This window comes from Heterodontus francisci, chromosome 17 (genome assembly GCF_036365525.1).
Source record: "Heterodontus francisci isolate sHetFra1 chromosome 17, sHetFra1.hap1, whole genome shotgun sequence".
NCBI lineage: Eukaryota > Metazoa > Chordata > Chondrichthyes > Heterodontiformes > Heterodontidae > Heterodontus > Heterodontus francisci.
This window is the reverse complement of record NC_090387.1, coordinates 2,951,878-2,970,681: the sequence shown is the minus strand read 5'-3', so window position 1 is coordinate 2,970,681 and position 18,804 is coordinate 2,951,878. Positions and strand designations below refer to the sequence as shown.

The following is an 18,804-nucleotide window of genomic DNA, read 5'->3' as shown; positions in this document are numbered from 1 at the left end:
TCTCTCTCTCCCCCGTGTGTGTGTGTGTGTGTGTGTGTGTGTCTCTCTCTCCCCCGTGTCTGTGTGTGTGTGTCTCTCTCTCCCCCGTGTCTGTGTGTGTGTGTCTCTCTCTCCCCCGTGTCTGTGTGTGTGTGTCTCTCTCTCCCCCGTGTCTGTGTGTGTGTGTCTCTCTCTCCCCCGTGTCTGTGTGTGTGTCTCTCTCTCCCCCGTGTCTGTGTGTGTGTCTCTCTCTCCCCCGTGTCTGTGTGTGTCTCTCTCTCTCTCTCCCCCGTGTCTGTGTGTGTCTCTCTCTCTCTCTCCCCCGTGTCTGTGTGTCTCTCTCTCTCTCTCTCCCCGTGTCTGTGTGTGTGTCTCTCTCTCTCTCTCCCCCGTGTCTGTGTGTGTCTCTCTCTCTCTCTCCCCCGTGTCTGTGTGTGTCTCTCTCTCTCTCTCTCTCCCCCCGTGTCTGTGTGTCTCTCTCTCTCTCTCTCTCTCTCTCTCCCCCGTGTCTGTGTGTGTCTCTCTCTCTCTCTCCCCCGTGTGTGTGTGTCTCTCTCTCTCCCCCGTGTGTGTGTGTCTCTCTCTCTCCCCCGTGTGTGTGTGTCTCTCTCTCTCCCCCGTGTGTGTGTGTCTCTCTCTCTCCCCCGTGTGTGTGTGTGTCTCTCTCTCTCCCCCGTGTGTGTGTGTGTGTCTCTCTCTCCCCCGTGTGTGTGTGTGTGTGTGTGTGTCTCTCTCTCCCCCGTGTGTGTGTGTGTGTGTGTGTGTCTCTCTCTCCCCCGTGTGTGTGTGTGTGTGTGTCTCTCTCTCTCCCCCGTGTGTGTGTGTGTGTGTGTGTGTGTGTGTCTCTCTCCCCCGTGTGTGTGTGTGTCTCTCTCCCCCGTGTGTGTGTGTGTCTCTCTCCCCCGTGTGTGTGTGTGTCTCTCTCCCCCGTGTGTGTGTGTGTCTCTCTCCCCCGTGTGTGTGTGTGTCTCTCTCCCCCGTGTGTGTGTGTGTCTCTCTCCCCCGTGTGTGTGTGTGTCTCTCTCCCCGTGTGTGTGTGTGTCTCTCTCTCCCCGTGTGTGTGTGTGTGTGTGTCTCTCTCTCCCCCGTGTCTGTGTGTGTGTGTGTCTCTCTCTCCCCCGTGTCTGTGTGTGTGTGTCTCTCTCTCCCCCGTGTCTGTGTGTGTGTGTCTCTCTCTCCCCCGTGTCTGTGTGTGTGTGTCTCTCTCTCCCCCGTGTCTGTGTGTGTGTCTCTCTCTCCCCCGTGTCTGTGTGTGTGTGTCTCTCTCTCCCCCGTGTCTGTGTGTGTGTGTCTCTCTCTCCCCCGTGTCTGTGTGTGTGTCTCTCTCTCCCCCGTGTCTGTGTGTGTGTCTCTCTCTCCCCCGTGTCTGTGTGTGTCTCTCTCTCTCTCTCCCCCGTGTCTGTGTGTCTCTCTCTCTCTCTCTCCCCCGTGTCTGTGTGTGTGTCTCTCTCTCTCTCTCCCCCGTGTCTGTGTGTGTCTCTCTCTCTCTCTCCCCCGTGTCTGTGTGTCTCTCTCTCTCTCTCTCCCCCGTGTCTGTGTGTCTCTCTCTCTCTCTCTCCCCCGTGTCTGTGTGTGTGTCTCTCTCTCTCTCTCCCCCGTGTCTGTGTGTGTCTCTCTCTCTCTCCCCCGTGTCTGTGTGTGTCTCTCTCTCTCTCTCTCTCCCCCGTGTCTGTGTGTCTCTCTCTCTCTCTCTCTCTCCCCCGTGTCTGTGTGTGTCTCTCTCTCTCTCCCCCGTGTCTGTGTGTCTCTCTCTCTCTCCCCCGTGTCTGTGTGTCTCTCTCTCTCTCTCTCTCTCTCTCCCCCGTGTCTGTGTGTGTGTCTCTCTCTCTCTCCCCCGTGTCTGTGTGTCTCTCTCTCTCTCTCTCCCCCGTGTCTGTGTGTGTGTCTCTCTCTCTCTCTCTCCCCCGTGTCTGTGTGTGTCTCTCTCTCTCTCTCCCCCGTGTCTGTGTGTGTCTCTCTCTCTCTCTCCCCCGTGTCTGTGTGTGTCTCTCTCTCTCTCTCCCCCGTGTCTGTGTGTCTCTCTCTCTCTCTCTCCCCCGTGTCTGTGTGTCTCTCTCTCTCTCTCTCTCCCCCGTGTCTGTGTCTCTCTCTCTCTCTCTCTCTCTCCCCCGTGTCTGTGTGTGTCTCTCTCTCTCTCTCCCCCGTGTGTGTGTGTGTCTCTCTCTCTCTCCCCCGTGTGTGTGTGTGTCTCTCTCTCTCCCCCGTGTGTGTGTGTATGTCTCTCTCTCTCCCCCGTGTGTGTGTGTGTGTCTCTCTCTCTCCCCCGTGTGTGTGTGTGTGTGTCTCTCTCTCTCTCCCCCGTGTGTGTGTGTGTGTGTCTCTCGATCCCCCGTGTGAGTGTGTGTGTGTCTCTCTCTCTCTCCCCCGTGTCTGTGTGTGTCTCTCTCTCTCTCTCCCCCGTGTCTGTGTGTGTGTCTCTCTCTCTCTCTCCCCCGTGTGTGTGTGTGTGTCTCTCTCTCTCCCCCGTGTGTGTGTGTGTGTCTCTCGATCCCCCGTGTCTTTGTGTATGTGTGTCTCTCTCCTTTTTCTCCTCTTTTCCCACCGTTGCCACCCCCACAGACCCTTGCCATGAATCCATTGTGACTAAGGGCAGAGAGATTATTTGACCAGTTGGTCCTGCGAGACCTCGGAACGAATCCTTCCTGCCTTGCTCCAAAACATTGAGTGCTGCCTGATTTACTGAGTTACCCCTCCCAGCCGTGGTATCTGTCCAGTGATGTTCTGTACTTGCACTTCATAAAGGTACACAGTTTGTGCAGAGAATGTGCCTGCAGTGAGAACATTCGGTTCTCAAGCAGCACACATTCTGTCCAATTGTTTACCTGGCTGCAGATCAAATGTCCAAACACAGCAAGTGTTCTTTAGCTGCTCCAACCTCATGCCCTGGCTGCATTGTGCCAACTAGCAGCCTTTAAAGGAGCCAATGTCAGCCTTTAAACCTGATCTCTGGTTACCAGGGACACTGTCCCTTTAAACCTGTACTCCTGGGGGAGAGTGAGGCACCCGAGTGATATCCCTGTATTTCAATTCCTTTCTCGTTCCCTATTCTATCTGAAGGAAGGGGCTCTTGCTGGCTACAGTCCCAGAGGTATTGTCCCCCTTGTCTTTTTCAATGTTCTCTTATAACCCTTTGAGTATAACAGATCCCCTGGAATTCCTGCTCCTGCTTTGAGCTTTCTGTGATTTGACCCAGTCTGTCGTTTTCTTTGGATGCATTTTGCTGAAGGTTTTTTTTTAAATTCATGCATGGGATGTGGGTGTCACTGGTTAGTCCAGCATTTATTGCCCATCCCTAGTTGCCCTTGAGAAGGTGGTGGTGAGCTGCCTTCTTGAACCGCTACAGTCCATGTGGGGTAAGTATACCCACAGTGCTGTTAGGAAGGGAGTTCCAGGATTTTGACCCAGCGACAGTGAAGGAACGGCGATATAGTTCCAAGTCAGGATGGTGTGTGACTTGGAGTGGAACTTGCAGGTGGTTGTGTTCCCATGTATTTGCTGCCCTTGTCCTTCTAGTTGGTAGAGGTCACGGGTTTGGAAAGTTCTGTAGAAGGAGCCTTGGTGTGTTGCTGCAGTGCATCTTGTAGATGGTACACACTGCTGCCACTGTGCATCGGTGGTGGAGGGAGTGAATGTTTTTTTTTTTTAGAGAGAGATACAGCACCAGAACAGGCCCTTCGGCCCACCGAGTCTGTGCCGACCAACAACACCCATTTATACTAACCCTATTTTAATCCCATATTCCCTATCACATCCCCACCATTTTCCTACCTACACTAGGGGCAATTTACAATGGCCAATTTACCTACCAACCTGCAAGTCTTTGGCTGTGGGAGGAAACCGGAGCACCCAGTGGAAACCCACGCGGTCACAGGGAGAACTTGCAAACTCCGCAAAGGCAGTACCCAGAACCAAACTGTTTGTAGATGGTGTGCCAATCAAGCGGGCTGCTTTGTCCTGGATGGTGTTGAGCTTCTTGAGTGTTGTTGGAGCTGCACCCATCCAGGCAAGTGGAGAGTATTCCATCACACTCCTGACTTGTGCCTTGTAGATGGTGGACAGGCTTTGGGGAATCAGGAGGTGAGTTACTCGCTGCAGGATTCCTAGCCTCTGACCTGCTCTTGTTGCCACGGTATTTATATGGATACTCCAGTTCAGTTCCTGGTCAATGGTAGCCCCTAGGATGTTGATAGTGGGGGATTCAGCGATTGTCATGCCATTGAATGTCAAGGGGAGATGGTAAGATTCTCTCTTGTTGGAGATGGACATTGCCTGGCACTTGTGTGGCATGAATGTTACTTGCCACTTATCCGCCCAAGCCTGGATATTGCCCAGGTCTTGCTGCATTTCGACACGGACTGCTTCAGTATCTGAGGAGTTGTAAATGCACCAATCATCAGTGAACATCCCCACTTCTGACCTTATGATGGAGGGAAGGTCATTGATGAAGCAGCTGAAGATGGTTGGGCCTAGGACACTGATTTCACTGCTCATGCCCTGTCAATTGGGAATGAAATGATTTGGTGTCATGCAGGAGGTGGGGTGATGGCTGGCACAGACATGATGGGCTGAAGGGCCTGTTTCTATGCTGTATAACGCTATGATCAGGGACTGTTTATTCACCAGAGTGTTTCAAGGTGAAACTGCAGGATTCCCAATTGGGAATGAAAAGATGGCGGTTTCCTGACTGCTGAGTAATTGCTCACGATAAGGCCCAGGTTCTTTGACCTCAGCTAGCTGAGGGAGGCCTCCTGTAATCTATCTCAGCACCCCTGGATTAGAGAGGAGAAATTAGCCAGGGCTGCAGTTGATCATTGTGCAGTGACCTCTGGTGATGGACATTAGGTGCGATGCCCCTACAGTTGAATAGCCTACCCATATTCCATCTTGCCTCATCCATGAAAAAAAGCCTTTTCGGTGAGCTTCCAGAAGTGGGCCAGTGCCCACATGTCTGCTCAGGATGTTCGTCTCAGGCTATGTGTCTGCTTCACTTTTAACTTGCTGGCCTAGTTTAGCAACGCAGAATTTTGAGCTGGGAGAGGCTGTGGGTCTCAGTCTGTTTAATACTGTTTCTCTCCTTTCTAATTGGATATCCTTTCTAATTTTATTACAACCAATTATCTTTCTGTTTCCATTTCCCCTCTAGTGCCAGTAAGGATGAATCTCTGCAGTTTTGTGGGAGTGTGCAGTGGGCCAACAATTGTGTGTTTGAGCAGAGATTTGGTTGCTGATCAGAAGGAAGTTGTGTCCTGCTGAGCACGTTTTGTTTCAGGCTTGGTTACTGTGCTGTGATTGTATAGATAGGAAGCTGGCTGAGCCTAGAGGCAGTGGCAGAGGCGGTGTGGTGTGTGTTTAGGGTGAGGCAGCACTTGTACTGAATTTGCTCCCAAACAGCCCCCTGGGAGCTCCCATTTCCCTCTGATTCCTCCCTGTCTGTTGTGGGTCATCAGACACAGTGAGGCATTAACACGAGCAAATCCTATCATCCAGTTTCCCAGCAGAGATCACTGAGCAGTGATTGGGAGCTAGATTACTCTTCCCTGTCCACTTCAGTCCAGTGGTACTGGTCCAGTAGTTGTGTCCAATCTGCTGGAATGCACTCACTGAGGAGACCAGGGCTGGGAGCTGCTCTATGGCTGTGTGTTACACTCCGTAATGTGTTAACATGCTGAGCAATCGAGCATTGCATCTTTGACCCTGCTTAATCACAGAATAATACAGTGCAGAAGAGGCCCTTCGGCCCATCGAGTCTGCACCGATGCATTAAAACACCTGACCTGTCTACCTAATCCCATTTGCCAGCACTTGGCCCATAGCCTTGAATGTTATGACGTGCCAAGTGCTCATCCAGGTACTTTTTAAAGGATGTGAGGCAACCCACCTCTACCACCCTCCCAGGCAGTGCATTCCAGACCGTCACCACCCTCTGGTAAAAAAGTTCTTCCTCAAATCCCCCTTAAACCTCCCACCCCTCACCTAAAACTTGTGTCCCCTCGTAACTGGCCCTTCAACTAAGGGGAACAGCTGCTCCCTATCCACCCTGTCCATGCCCCTCATAATCTTGTACACCTCGATCAGGTCACCCCTCAGTCTTCTCTGCTCCAGCGAAAACAACCCAAGCCTATCCAACCTCTCTTCATAGCTTAAATGTTCCATCCCAGGCACCATCCTGGTGAATCGCCTCTGCACCCCCTCCAATACAATCACATCCTTCCTATAATGTGGCGACCAGAATTGCACACAGTACTTCAGCTGTGGCCTTCCCAAAGTTCTGTACAACTCCAACATGACCTCCCTGCTTTTGTAATCTATGCTTTGATTGATAAAGGCAAGTGTCTCATATGCCTTTTTCACCACCCTATTAACCTGCCCTTCTGCCTTCAGAGATCTATGGACAAACATGCCAAGGTCCCTTTGTTCCTCGGAACTTCCCAGTGTCAGGCCATTCATTGAATACTTCTGTGTCACATTACTCCTTCCAAAGTGTATCACCTCACACTTTTCAGGGTTAAATTCCATCTGCCACTTTTCTGCCCATTTGACCATCCTGTCTATATCTTCCTGTAACCCAAGGCACTCAACCTCACTGTTAACCACTGAGCCAATCTTTGTGTCATCCGCGAACTTACTGATCCTACCCCCCACATAGTCATCTATGTCGTTTATATAAATGACAAACAATAGGGGACCCAGCACAGATCCCTGTGGTACACCACTGGACACTGGCTTCCAGTCACTAAAACAGCCGTCTGTCATCACTCTCTCTCCTACAGCTAAGCCAATTTTGAATCCACTTTATCAAGTTACCTTGTATCCCATGTGCATTTGCTTTCTTGATAAGTCTCCCATGTGGGACCTTGTCAAAGGCTTTGCTGAAATCCATGTAAACTACATCAACTGCACTACCCTCATCTACACACCTGGTCACATGCTCAAAAAATTCAATCAAATTTGTTAGGCATGACCTCCCTCTGACAAAGCCATGCTGACTATTCCTAATCAAATTTTGCCTCTCCAGGTGGAGATAGATTCTCTCCTTCAGAATTTTCTCCAATAGTTTCCCTACCACTGACGTGAGACTGATTGGTCTGTAGTTCCCTGGCTTATCTCTAAAACCTTTCTTAAATCATGGGACCACATTAGCTGTTCTCCAGTCCTCTGGCACCTCCCCCATAGCCAGAGAGGAATTAAAAATTTGAGTCAGAGCCCCTGCAATCTCCACCCTCACCTCCTACAGCATCCTGGGACACAAATCGTCCGGACCTGGAGATTTGTCCACTTTTAAGCCTGCAAAAACCTCCAATACCTTGTCCCACCCCCCCCCCCCCCCCCCCACCACCCCCCCCATCACAATTTGCTCAAGAATCTCACAGTCTCTCTCTGAGTTCCATAACTACATCCTCATTCTCTTGGGTGAAGACAAATGTGAAGTATTCATTCAACGCCCTACCAATGTTCTCTGGCTCACCCACAGATTCCCTAATGGGTCCTACTCTTTCCCTGGTTATCCTCTTCCCATTGATATACATAGAATATCTTAGGATTTTCCCTACTTTTACCAGCCAAAGCTTTCTCATATCCCCTCTTTGCTCTCCTAATTGCTTTATTAAGCTCCATCCTACACTTTCTGTACTCCACTAATGCTTCCGTTGATTTGCTCTCCTTGTATTAGCTAAAATCCTCTCTTTTCCTTCTCATCGTACCCTGAATGTTTCTGGTCATCCATGGTTCTCTGAACTTGTTGCTCCTACCTGTTACCCTGGAGGGAACATGTTGGGCCTGTACCTTCCCCATTTCCTTTTTGAATGCCCCCCACTGCTCTTCTGTAGATTTCCCGACAAGTAACTCTTTCCAGTCTACCTTGGCCAGATCCTGCCTTATTTTACTAAAATTCGCTCTCCCCCAATCCAAAACCTTTTTTTGTAACTTGTCTATTTCTTTCTCCATAACAGGCTTAAATTGTACCATGTTGTGGTCACTATCACCAAAATGCACCCCCACCAACACATCAACCACCTGTCCGGCTTCATTCCCCAGAATTAGGTCCAACACTGCACCCTCCCTTGTTGGATCCTCTACATATTGAGCTAAGAACTCCACTCCATCTAAGCCCTTAACACGATGACTATCCCAATTAATGTTGGAAAAGTTGAAGTCACCTAATATAATTACCCTATTATTATTTTTACACACCTCTGTGAATTGTGCACATATTTGCTCCTCAATTTCCCGCTGACAACTGTGGGTCTATAATAAACACCTAGCAATGTGGCTGTCCCTTTTTTATTCTTAAACTCTACCCATAAAGCTTCATTTGATGCCCCCTCCAAGATATCATCTCTCCTTACTGCAGTAACTGACTCCTTAACTAATATTGCAATGCCCCCTCCTCTTTTACCCCCTCCTCTGTCTCGCCTGAAGATTCTATATCCTGGGATATTGAGCTGCCAATCCTGCCCCTCCCTCAACATGTCTCCGTGATGGCAACTATATCACAATCGTTGCCCTTAACTCATCCGTTTTACCTGCAATACTCCTGGCATTAAGTAGAGGCCTTCCATCCTGGTCTTACTCCCTTGAAACTTACTTCCGCTGTATTCCCTCTGACACGTTTGCTTTCCTGTGTTTAGCTGTGTCCCTATTCTGCTAGGTGTCTGTGTCCCCTCCCCCTGCCAAATTAGTTTAAACTCCTCCCAACAGCACTAGCAAACCTGCCAGCAAGAATGTTAGTCCCCCTGTGGTTCAGATGTAGACTGTCCCGCTTGTACAGGTCCCACCTTCCCCAGAAACGGTCCCAGTGGTCCAGGAATCTAAAACCCTCCCTCCTGCACCAACTCTTAAGCCATGCATTCATCTGTGATATTCTCCTATTTCTATACTCGCTAGCACATGGCACTGGGAGTAAACCAGAGATTACAACCCGAGAGGTCCTGCTTTTCAGTCTGCTGCCTAACTCCCTGAATTCTTGATACAAGACCTCATCCCTCTTTCTACCTATGTCATTGGTACCAACATGTACCATGACCTCTGCCTTATCACCCTCTCCCTTCAGAATGCCCTGCAGCCGTTCAGTGACATCCTGGACCCTGGCACCAGGGAGGCAACACACCATCCTGGAGTCATGTTGATGGCCACAGTAGCGCCTATCTGTTCCCCTGACTATAGAATCCCCTATTAATATTGTCTTCCTCTCTTTTCCTCCTACCTGTGCAGACAGGCTGCTTGTGGTGCCAGAAGCTTGGCTCTGTCTGCACTCCCTGGAGGAACCAGCCTCCAAAATGGAATACCGATTTGCAAGTGGGACCCCAGGGGACTCCTGAACTACCTGCCTGATTCTCTTGGATTGCCTGGTGGTCACCCATTCCCTTCCTTCCTCCCTCAAGTCCCTTCAGCTGCTGTGTGACCACCTCTCTATACATGCTATCCCACGATGCTCTCAGACTCGTGGATGCTCCAGAGTGTTTCCAGCTGCCGTTCCAGCTCTGAAACCTGAGCTTCCAGGAGCTGCAGCTGGACACACTTCCTGCACACATGCTGGTCCCGGGGACTGGAAATGTTCCCGGATTCCCACATGCAGCAAGAGGAGCAAACCACGGCTTTAAGCTCTCCTGCCATGACTAAACCCTTTAAATTTAAAACTTTATAAGACTATTATAATAAAAAAATAAATCAACTAAGTCTTACTAAAACAATGACTTACAATTCAATACTACTTGAAAAATACCCACCAAGACTTACTCACCAGTCAGCTGTGCTCTGTGGAAACTCTCGGCTCCCCTCACGCTCTTGGAGGACAGGTAGGAAATGAAAGGAGCTCCTCGCTCCCTCCTCACCGAACTCCCTCAGTCACAAAACTCTCACTTTAGCACTCTAATGCAACCCAAGTCAGCACTCCAGTGCAAACAAAAATGTGCAATAAATGAGATGCTGCAACTACAGAGAGGCCCCTCTGGCAGTGCAAGCTGTGGAGACAGCCCGAGTCCTATAACTCGCAGAAATTGGAGAATTGGACTGCGTGCTCTGTAGTGTCGGAAATGCAGAAGCCAATTTGCGCACAGCAAGCTGCCACAAACAGCAATGTGATGATGACCAGATAAGTGACTGTGTGCTTATGCTTTTTGGGGGTTATGAGAAGACAGGCTTGGGTAGGCGTGTGGTGTAGGCTGTGGTATAAATGTTTGTGTGAGGTTAAAACTGTGTTTGGCTTTGTGTCCATTGGTATTCACATTCACAGTGTGTTGGCTGCATGGGGGTACATAGGATTCTGAAACTGTCCCCCAGTGAGAGTGGTAGGGAAGACTGAGTGCAGACAATGTGGGTGATGGGATCTCTGCATGTTTTACTGTAGCTGTACCTGGAGCAGCCTAAGAGCTCGACTCGTGCTTCTCTGTCTTACAGGGCGACGGACAACAGCAAGGTGCGTGATATGGTGATGCTGGAACTGAGTTTTGTCAACTCCAACTTGCAACTGCTGAAACAGGAGCTTGAAGGGTTAAACGGCTCTGTTGAAGTTTATCAGAATGAAAAGTGAGTTCCCAAACCTCTTGACAAACCAGTCTGAAGCGTGTTTTATAAAGTAACCACTGCTGGTGACGGCTGCCATCCTCTCAGGGATTTTTTTTCCCTCCTCCACTCGGGGCTGGATTTCACATTTTTAAACAGACAACCTCAGGTTAGACAGTCATTTCAGCTTTCGACTGTTGGTCGGTCGGTCTCAGCTCAGACCTGCAGCAGCTGTTTGAAACCCGGGCTCGATTCACTCGTTAAGACTCTGAACAGCCCAACTGTCCATAAAGGTGTTCACCCTCCCTGCAAGCACATTTGTCTGTTCTTTTCCAATCTCCCTTTGTCCCCTTTTCCTTCATCTTCCTCTGCAGTCTAATCCTGAATGTTGACAGTTTTTGCCTCAACCACTAACCCAGGGAGTAAATCCCAAGCCTGAACACACTCTCAGCAAGTTTCTTCTGCCCTCTCTTCTAAATCCTTTACATCAATCTTATAGTTATGCTCTTTTTTTCAAGATCCTCAACTACTAAAAACAGACTGCTTCTATCTACCCTGTCCCATTCTTTCATATTGCCCCATATCTAATGAGGAAAGCCCCATTTGCTGATGCCCATGCCCCCGATCTCTCTAGCTTGCTTGTTGGTCGTTTTCTTCCATCCTGAGCTGAGAGTTGCTGCCTTGCATTGGGATAATGGTTGTTATGTGCTGAGTTCCCTCTGATATCGCACTCAAGGGGAACATTCTTTATCAGTGAGAAATGTTCCCTCTAATTTCTGTTTTCTGTGCCCAGCTGGCTTGTTGCATGCATGGTCCCTTGAAGATTGACATGCGGGCACGCATCTTAAAGGGAGCATTGCTTGTGCACGGACTGTTTGTTCCCAAAGTGGCACCTTTCTGATTTGAGTGCAGCTTAGAGGGAACGTTGTGAGCCTAGAAAATTAGTGGGCTGTTCAACCATGGGGATATCACAGCTGCACCTTATCCTGTCCTTGCCAGCTGCCCATTTTCTAATTCGTGATTGGGAACATGGACCTCAGCAGATTTTCCTTCCTTAGCCCAGGTGATAATTGTAGCAGCTGTTTTTATTCATTCACGGGATGTGGGCATCGTTGGCAAGGCCAGCATTTATTGCTTGTCCTGAATTTTCCTTGAGAAGTTGGTGATGAGCTGCTGCCTTGACCTGCCCATGTGGTAGTTGTGCTTTGCTGTAGCAATTTGATAGAACTGAGTGACTGGCTGGGCCATTTCAGAGGGCAGGTAAAAGTCAACCACATTGCTGTGGGTCTGGAGTCACAATGTAGGTCAAACCAGGTAAGGACAGCAGATTTCCCTCCTTGAAAGATACTAGTGAACCAGATGGGTGTTTATGACAATCTGGTTGTCGATACTAGCTTTTTATTCCAGATTTCATTAACTGAATTTTAAATTCCCCAACTACCATAGTCTGAACTCCTGTCTCTAAATTACTTGTCCAGTAACACAATCATTCTTCTACCATATTAACCTACCCCAGGCTGACACCAACTTTCATAGTATAACTACAAGCTGGGCTGAGCTGGGAGTCCTTCCCTATTAGTGGAAACTAGTGAGGCTCAGGCAGGAGGGAGGAGGGAGGGAGAGGAGGAGTGATAACTAGCATCAGCACAAGTGAGGCATTGAATAGGGTGCGAGTGCAGATTGTGTAAATGAGTGTCCTGGTGAAGAGAGGTCCTGTCAGTCAGTACCCTGAACAAGGGTGGTTTGTGTGCCAGTCTCCCTGGCACCTCAGTGGAATGTACTGGCGGGTTTCCTCGTCCATTCAGCGTAACTCAACCTTCTTTAAATCCGGTGAGATAATGCAATGAAAGCCTTCATTGTGTCTCTGATCTCACCAACTCCAGCTCGATTTCTCTTCCACACACAAAGGCTTTCTATTTCTTTCTTGCTCACTCTCAGTCTCTGGGGGCCCCACAGCCAATTCTGTCTCCATCTTCATAACTAAAGTTTTATCCTCACTTCTGACTCTGCAGCTTTAACCCTTTAAATTCTGTCCACACATCAGTGAAATGAAAGCCACTTAATGCCTAAAAATCCAGCTTTCATATTGGCTTGTGTTTGAATTTGCCTCTTCCAATGCCCTTCACCACCCTGATTTTCCTAGTGGGATTACTCAACTGTGAAGATCATTTCTTTTTCTAAACCTTGCTGTGGGATTTGCAGTGTTAACTTGCCTCACTCCAGAATACCCTGAAACATTTTGAGGTCTGTGGCAAGGGTTGGCCGTTGTTAATCAGTGTTTAAACAATATGGACTGTTTGTAAACTCACATTCATGTCTGCTCATGAGGATTTGCATGAATTTGTCTCTGTATTTTTTTTGCAGGGATTTACTCTGCTTTCCCCTCATCCCACTGGGACTCAAAGAAACGAAGGAAGTTGACTTTGTGATGCCCTTCAAGGTAAGGCCAGATTGGCATTGGCTGCCAGGAAGACAGTTCCTGGGTAACAAACTTTTTGTTTCTATGCCATTACTTGTCAAAACTTAAGATAAAGATTTTGCATTTCTATAGCACTTTTTAATTAGGACATCCCAAAACATGTCACAGCCCATGAAGTACTTTTTACATGTAGTCTCTGGCTGCTATGATTGCTACATTACAATGTATGCACAGCAAGATCCCAGAAACAATATCTCTGATTTTTTTTTTTGTTAAATAACAATTGAGTGATAATTGTTGGCCAAGACACCGGGGAGAACTCTCTACTCTCCCAGTTGTGCTGTGGGATCACTTACGCCCACCTGAGAAGGCAAACAGCTTCTCATTTGAAAAGCACCCCCTTAGACAGTGCAGCACTCCCTCAGTACTGCCCGCTCCAGCACTGCAGCCGATTGCTTGTCAATCTTCCAAAACCTAGACGGATTGCTGGAAAATTGGTTGTTTACTGAAAACATATACATGGTAGGAGTTGAGGAAGATTTGATGCTTTTTTCCAGAAATGAAATTTGTTTAGAATTAAATGAGAACAGGGGCGAGAGGATGAGTGGAAATGGGGAGAGTGTTTTTCATTTCTGGTTTAACATATTCCAGTCATCTCTTCCTAAGTCAACTTCTCTGTTAACACTCATGTGAAGTGCTCTGGGATGTTTTACTATGTTGAAGACACTATATAAATGCAGATCGAGGTTATGTGAGGAACCCTGCGTTATTGACATCTGTCACGAGTCAACCTTAAATGTTGAACCTCAGGAGACTGGCATCTCTCGAGCCCAGGAGCTCTCTGAATTAGACGGTGTACAGTACTTGGCTGGTATCTGCCCAGAACTGTTGCTCCTGTTACAGATGAGGATTCTTGGGCCGTACAAATGAGCAAGATTTCTTGTTAAAGAACATTAAAATGTCAATGTGCCTTGAGCTATTCTACTGCTTCCTGCATCACAGTTTGGCGAGTGCATTATTTTGAAGACTGATTTTGAGTTTTCACTGCGGTACATAGTGTTAAAACTCTTTCCCCTCATTCCTGGGAAAGGTGTTCTCATGCTAAAGGGCATGAATTCAAACCACATTGATCCCAGGCTGTAGGGACGTCTTTGATAAACTACCCTGGCCCTTTCCATCCAATGCTGTTACCTGTTGTGATTAACTCACTCCTCCATTGCATTGACTACATTGACTGGAGGATGTATTAGTTCAGGCTAACTGTTAGTAACCTGCATGTGTCGCCTGTCACCTAATCAGAGACTGACTTTTTGGTTTTGGACGTGGTGGTTGGTGGGGGGTGGGGGGGAGAAAGTCCCATTAGGAGATTTGGATGGAATCAGTTGTTACCATGGAGGCGCATTGCCCATTGATGGCAAAGCATTCCAATCTCACCTGGATGCCCAAGAGAATATGATAATGGCCGGGACTGATGGGTCAGTAACCTTCAAGTCTTCTGGAATTTGTATTTCATTAAAAGAAATTTAACCCACATAAGTTTTCATTGCCTCTGAAATGCTTTGTGTTTCTCCTCTTTCCTGCAGGATTTCATTCAGGAGCACTACAGCGAGGACCCAACCGAACATGAAGATAAGATCCTGGATGTGATGGACCTGCGGCAGGTGAGCTTCTGATAGGGTTACATTGCGTTGGGCTTCCCATGTACGAGTGTGGCCTGTGCACTCTATCCAGTATCAGGCCTGTGTTCTGTTGCATGTGCACATGTCTTCCCTACTCCTCCTGAAGGAGCTGACTACTGCTGGAGGACCAGGCTGTCCATGTGTTGGAAAGAGTTGCCCTCACCAAAAACATTAGTCTTCATGTGAAGATTTAAAGGTTAACTGCAACTTTCCAGCAGAAGTTCTTGGATAGAAATCAAGGTTCTAAGTCCAGTTGGAGGGTCTCTTACTCCTATCCTAGTTGAGATTGGCTAATTCAGGCAGCAGGATTTGATTTGGAAACTTTCCTGGTCTGTGCGGAGGATGAATTCATGGAGTGTGTACGAGATGGGTTTCTGGAGCCAGTATATTGAAGAACTAACTCGGGATTGGGCTATTTTAGATTTAATATTATGCATGAGAAAGAGCTAATTAATAACCTTGCTGGAAAGGAGCCATTAGGTAATAGTGACCACAATATGATAGAATTCTACATTAAGTTTGAAAGAGATATAGTTCATTCTGAAACTAGGGTCTTAAATCTGAACAAAGGAAACTACGAAGGTATGAGGGGCAAGTTGGCTATGGTGGATTGGGAAAATACATGAAAAGATTTAACAGTAGACAGGCAATGGCTAGTAATTAAAGAAGTATTACACGGTTTACAACAAATATACATTCCTCTAAGACAAAAACCCAACAGGAAAGGTGAATCAATCGTGGCTCACCAAAATAAGTTAAATATTGCATTAGGTCAAAGGAAGTGGCTTATAAGGTCACCAAAAAAAGTGGTAAACCCGAGTATCGGGAGCAATTTAGAATCCAGCAAAGGAGGACCAAGGAACTGATAAAGGGAAAAGAGATTATGAATGCAAGCTAGCTAGAAACATAAAGGCAGAATGTAAAAGCTTCTTTGTGTGTGAAAAGGAAATGATTAGCAAGGACAAATGTGGGTCCATTGCAGGCAGAGACAGGAGAGTTTGTGGTGGAGAATGAAGAAATGGTGGAGAGACTAAACAATTACTTTGTGTCTATCTTCGCAGAGGAAATCTCCCAGAAATACCAGGGAACCAAGGGACTTGTAAAATGAGGAACTGAAAGTAATTAGTATCAATAAAGAGGTAGTACTCGAAAAATTAATTAGATTGAAAGTTGATAAATCCCCTGGAGCAGATGAGCTACATCCCAGAGTGTTGAAGGAGGTAGCTGTAGAGATATTGGATGCATTAGTGGTTATCTTTCAAAATTCTATAGATTCTGGAAGGGTTCCTGCAGACTGGAAAGTAGCAAATATAACCCCACTATTTAAGAAAGGAAGGAGGGGGAAAACTAAGAACTACAGACATGTTAGTTTGACATCAGTAGTCGGGAAAATGTTGGAATCTATTACAAAGGATGAGATAATTGGACACTTGGAAGATAATATGATTGGGCAGAGTCAACATGGATTAATGAAAGGGAAATCCTGTTTGACAAACCTGTTGGAGTTTCTTGAGGATGTTACTTGTAGCATAGATAAAGGAGAACCAGTGGATGTAGTGTATTTAGATTTTCAGAAGGTTTTTGATAAGGTCCCACACAGGAGGTTAGTAAATTAAATTAGAGCACATGGGATTGGGGGTAATATACTGCAATGGATTGAGAATTGGTTAACAGACAGAAAGCAGAGAGTAGGAATAAACTGGTCATTCTCAGGATGGCAGGCTGTTACTAGTGGGGATACTGCAAGGATCAGTACTTGGGCCACAGCTGCTCACAATCTCTATCAATGATTTGGATGTGGGGACCAAATGTAATATTTCCAAATTTGCGGATGACACAAAACGAGGTGGGAATGTAAGTTGTGAGGAGGATGCAAGGAGGTTTCAAGGGGATTTGGACAGGCTAAGTGAATGGGCAAGAACATGGCCAATGGAATATAATGTGAATAAGTGCGAAGTGATCCACTTTGGTAGAAAAAAACCAGAAAGACAGAGTATTTCTTAAATGGTGAGAGGTTGGGAAGTGTTGATATCCAAAGAGACCTGGGTGTCCTTGTTCATGAGTCACTAAAAGCTAGTATGCAGGTGCAGCAAACAATTAGGAAGGCAAATGGTATGTTGGCCTTCACTGCAAGGGGATTTGAGTACAGGAGTAAAGATGTCTTGCTTCAATTGTATAAAGCCTTGGTGAGACCGCACCTGTGTACAGTTTTGATCTCCTTATCTAAGGAAGCATATACTCGCCATAGAGGGAGTGCAACGGAGGTTCACCAGACTAATCCCTGGGATGGTGGGATTGTCTTATGAGGAGAGATTGCAAAAACTGGGCCTGTATTCTCTAGAGTTTCAACGAATGAGAGGTGATCTCATTGAAACTTACAAAATTCTGACAGGGTAGATGTAGATTGGATATTTCCTCTGGCTGGTGAGTTTAGAACAAGGGGACACAGTCTCTGAATAAGGAGCAGGCCATTTAAAACTGAGATCAGGAGGAATTTCTTTACTCAGAGAGTGGTGAATCTTTGGAATTCTCTACCCCAGAGGGGCTGTGGAAGCTCAATCATTGAGCATGTTCAAGACAGAAATCGATAGATATCTGGATACTAACGACATCAAGGGTTATGGGGATAGTGCGGGAAAAATGGCGTAGAGGTAGATGATCTGCCATGATCAGGCTCGACGGGACGAATGGCCTACTCCTGCTCCTATTTCCTATGATCCTATTCCTATGTGGGTCAGCACCACAATAAGCAGGTCATTAAGGAGGAAGTTATGATGCAGGATCCAAATATTTCTTGGAATATGGGCAAGGCCACAGTTGGACCATTTGGGACAGTTAAGAGTTCATCAAGTGGAGTTGTGTGTGGGACAGACCCGGTACGGGTGGCAGGGTTCCCTTCCCTGAAGGATGTTAGTGAACCTGTTGACTTTAACAACATGGTTCCTTTTTTCTCAATACAGTGTCAGATTTATTGAATTCAGTTCCATGTCTTATGACTGGCTGAACAGCCACTTCCTGTGCTGTAAGATTGACAGATGTTTCCACCTGTGGGCAAGACTAGAACGAGGGACCATAAATATAAGATGGTCATTAATAAGTTCAATAGGGAATTCAGGAGAAGCGTCTTTCCCCAGAAAGTGGGTAGAATGTGAAACCCGCTACCACAGGGAGTGGTTGAGATGAATAGTATCGATACATTTAAAGGGAAGCTGGATGAACATGAGGGAGAAAATTTATAGAAGAATACATTGATGGTTTGCGATGAAGTAAGGTGGGAAGAAGCTTGAGTGGAGCATGAACACCAGCATAGAGAAGGTGGGCCGAATGGCCTGTTTCTGTGCTGTAAATTCGATGATGCTAACTCGCCCTGGTGACATTTGAATGTTCCATCTTGGATGGAGAGTCCAGCACCAAGAATGCTAAGTTCACCACTGTACCTTCAGACTGACTTCAACAGCTAGTCTTTTTGAATGGAAAAAATACATTACAACCAAAAACTGCATGTGAAATTCCTAGCCTGGTTTGTACTCCCTCCTCAGTGCTGATGCTGCCTGGAGATCCTCCTCAACAATCTGCACTGAAGCAGCCTGGCTACAGCTCCTTGGCATTTGCCAATAAAGAGGATAATCGCCTCTGCAATTTGAATAATTTATACTTACTTTCCCCACAACTTGAGCAATAGCCATGGCTTGGAGTTTAGCTACCCAGGATTAACTATGTAGCACCCCCTGCCCCTTTCCCCCCTCCCCACCCCCTTTGCCAGTCCTGTTCTGTTGTGTTTTTCCCCGCTGTGGTGGCCAGTGATTCAGATCTGTCCCCTCTGTACAGGCTATCCGGACTCCGAGCCGAAATGAGTTGGGTGTCGAGCTGCTGATGTCCTACTACAATCAGCTCAGCTTCTTGGAGAGTCGGTTCTTCCAGCCCAACCGACACCTGGGAATCTTCTTCACCTGGTAAGGAATCTCTGTGTCTCTTCCTCTTCCCACCCCTCCACTCTGTTACCAGACCGTCTCAGTCAGTCTCAAGCCTGTCTTTCCAGCTTAGTGTTTAATTTTATGTTGATCATGTTCAGCAAACTTGGGATGTTCTTGAACCACTTTTGCCTCAGAGTCAGAAGGTGATGGATTTAAATCTTTTTTTTTTAGAATATTACAGCGCAGTACAGGCCCTTCGGCCCTCGATGTTGCGCCGATCATCTGACCTACACTATTCCATTTACATCCATAT

The 18,804-nt window shown here is 47.2% G+C and overlaps 1 protein-coding gene across 1 annotated transcript in view; it reads left to right on the top strand.

Moving 5' to 3' along the window:
* rhpn2 (rhophilin, Rho GTPase binding protein 2) overlaps positions 1-18,804 on the top strand; it is a 55,668-nt gene that overhangs the window by 19,248 nt on the left and 17,616 nt on the right. Inside the window, exons 3-6 of the mRNA XM_068049012.1 lie at positions 10,375-10,503; positions 12,844-12,919; positions 14,482-14,559; positions 18,406-18,530. Of these exons, the coding sequence (XP_067905113.1) occupies positions 10,375-10,503; positions 12,844-12,919; positions 14,482-14,559; positions 18,406-18,530 (408 nt within the window). The remainder of the gene's footprint in view (positions 1-10,374; positions 10,504-12,843; positions 12,920-14,481; positions 14,560-18,405; positions 18,531-18,804) is intronic.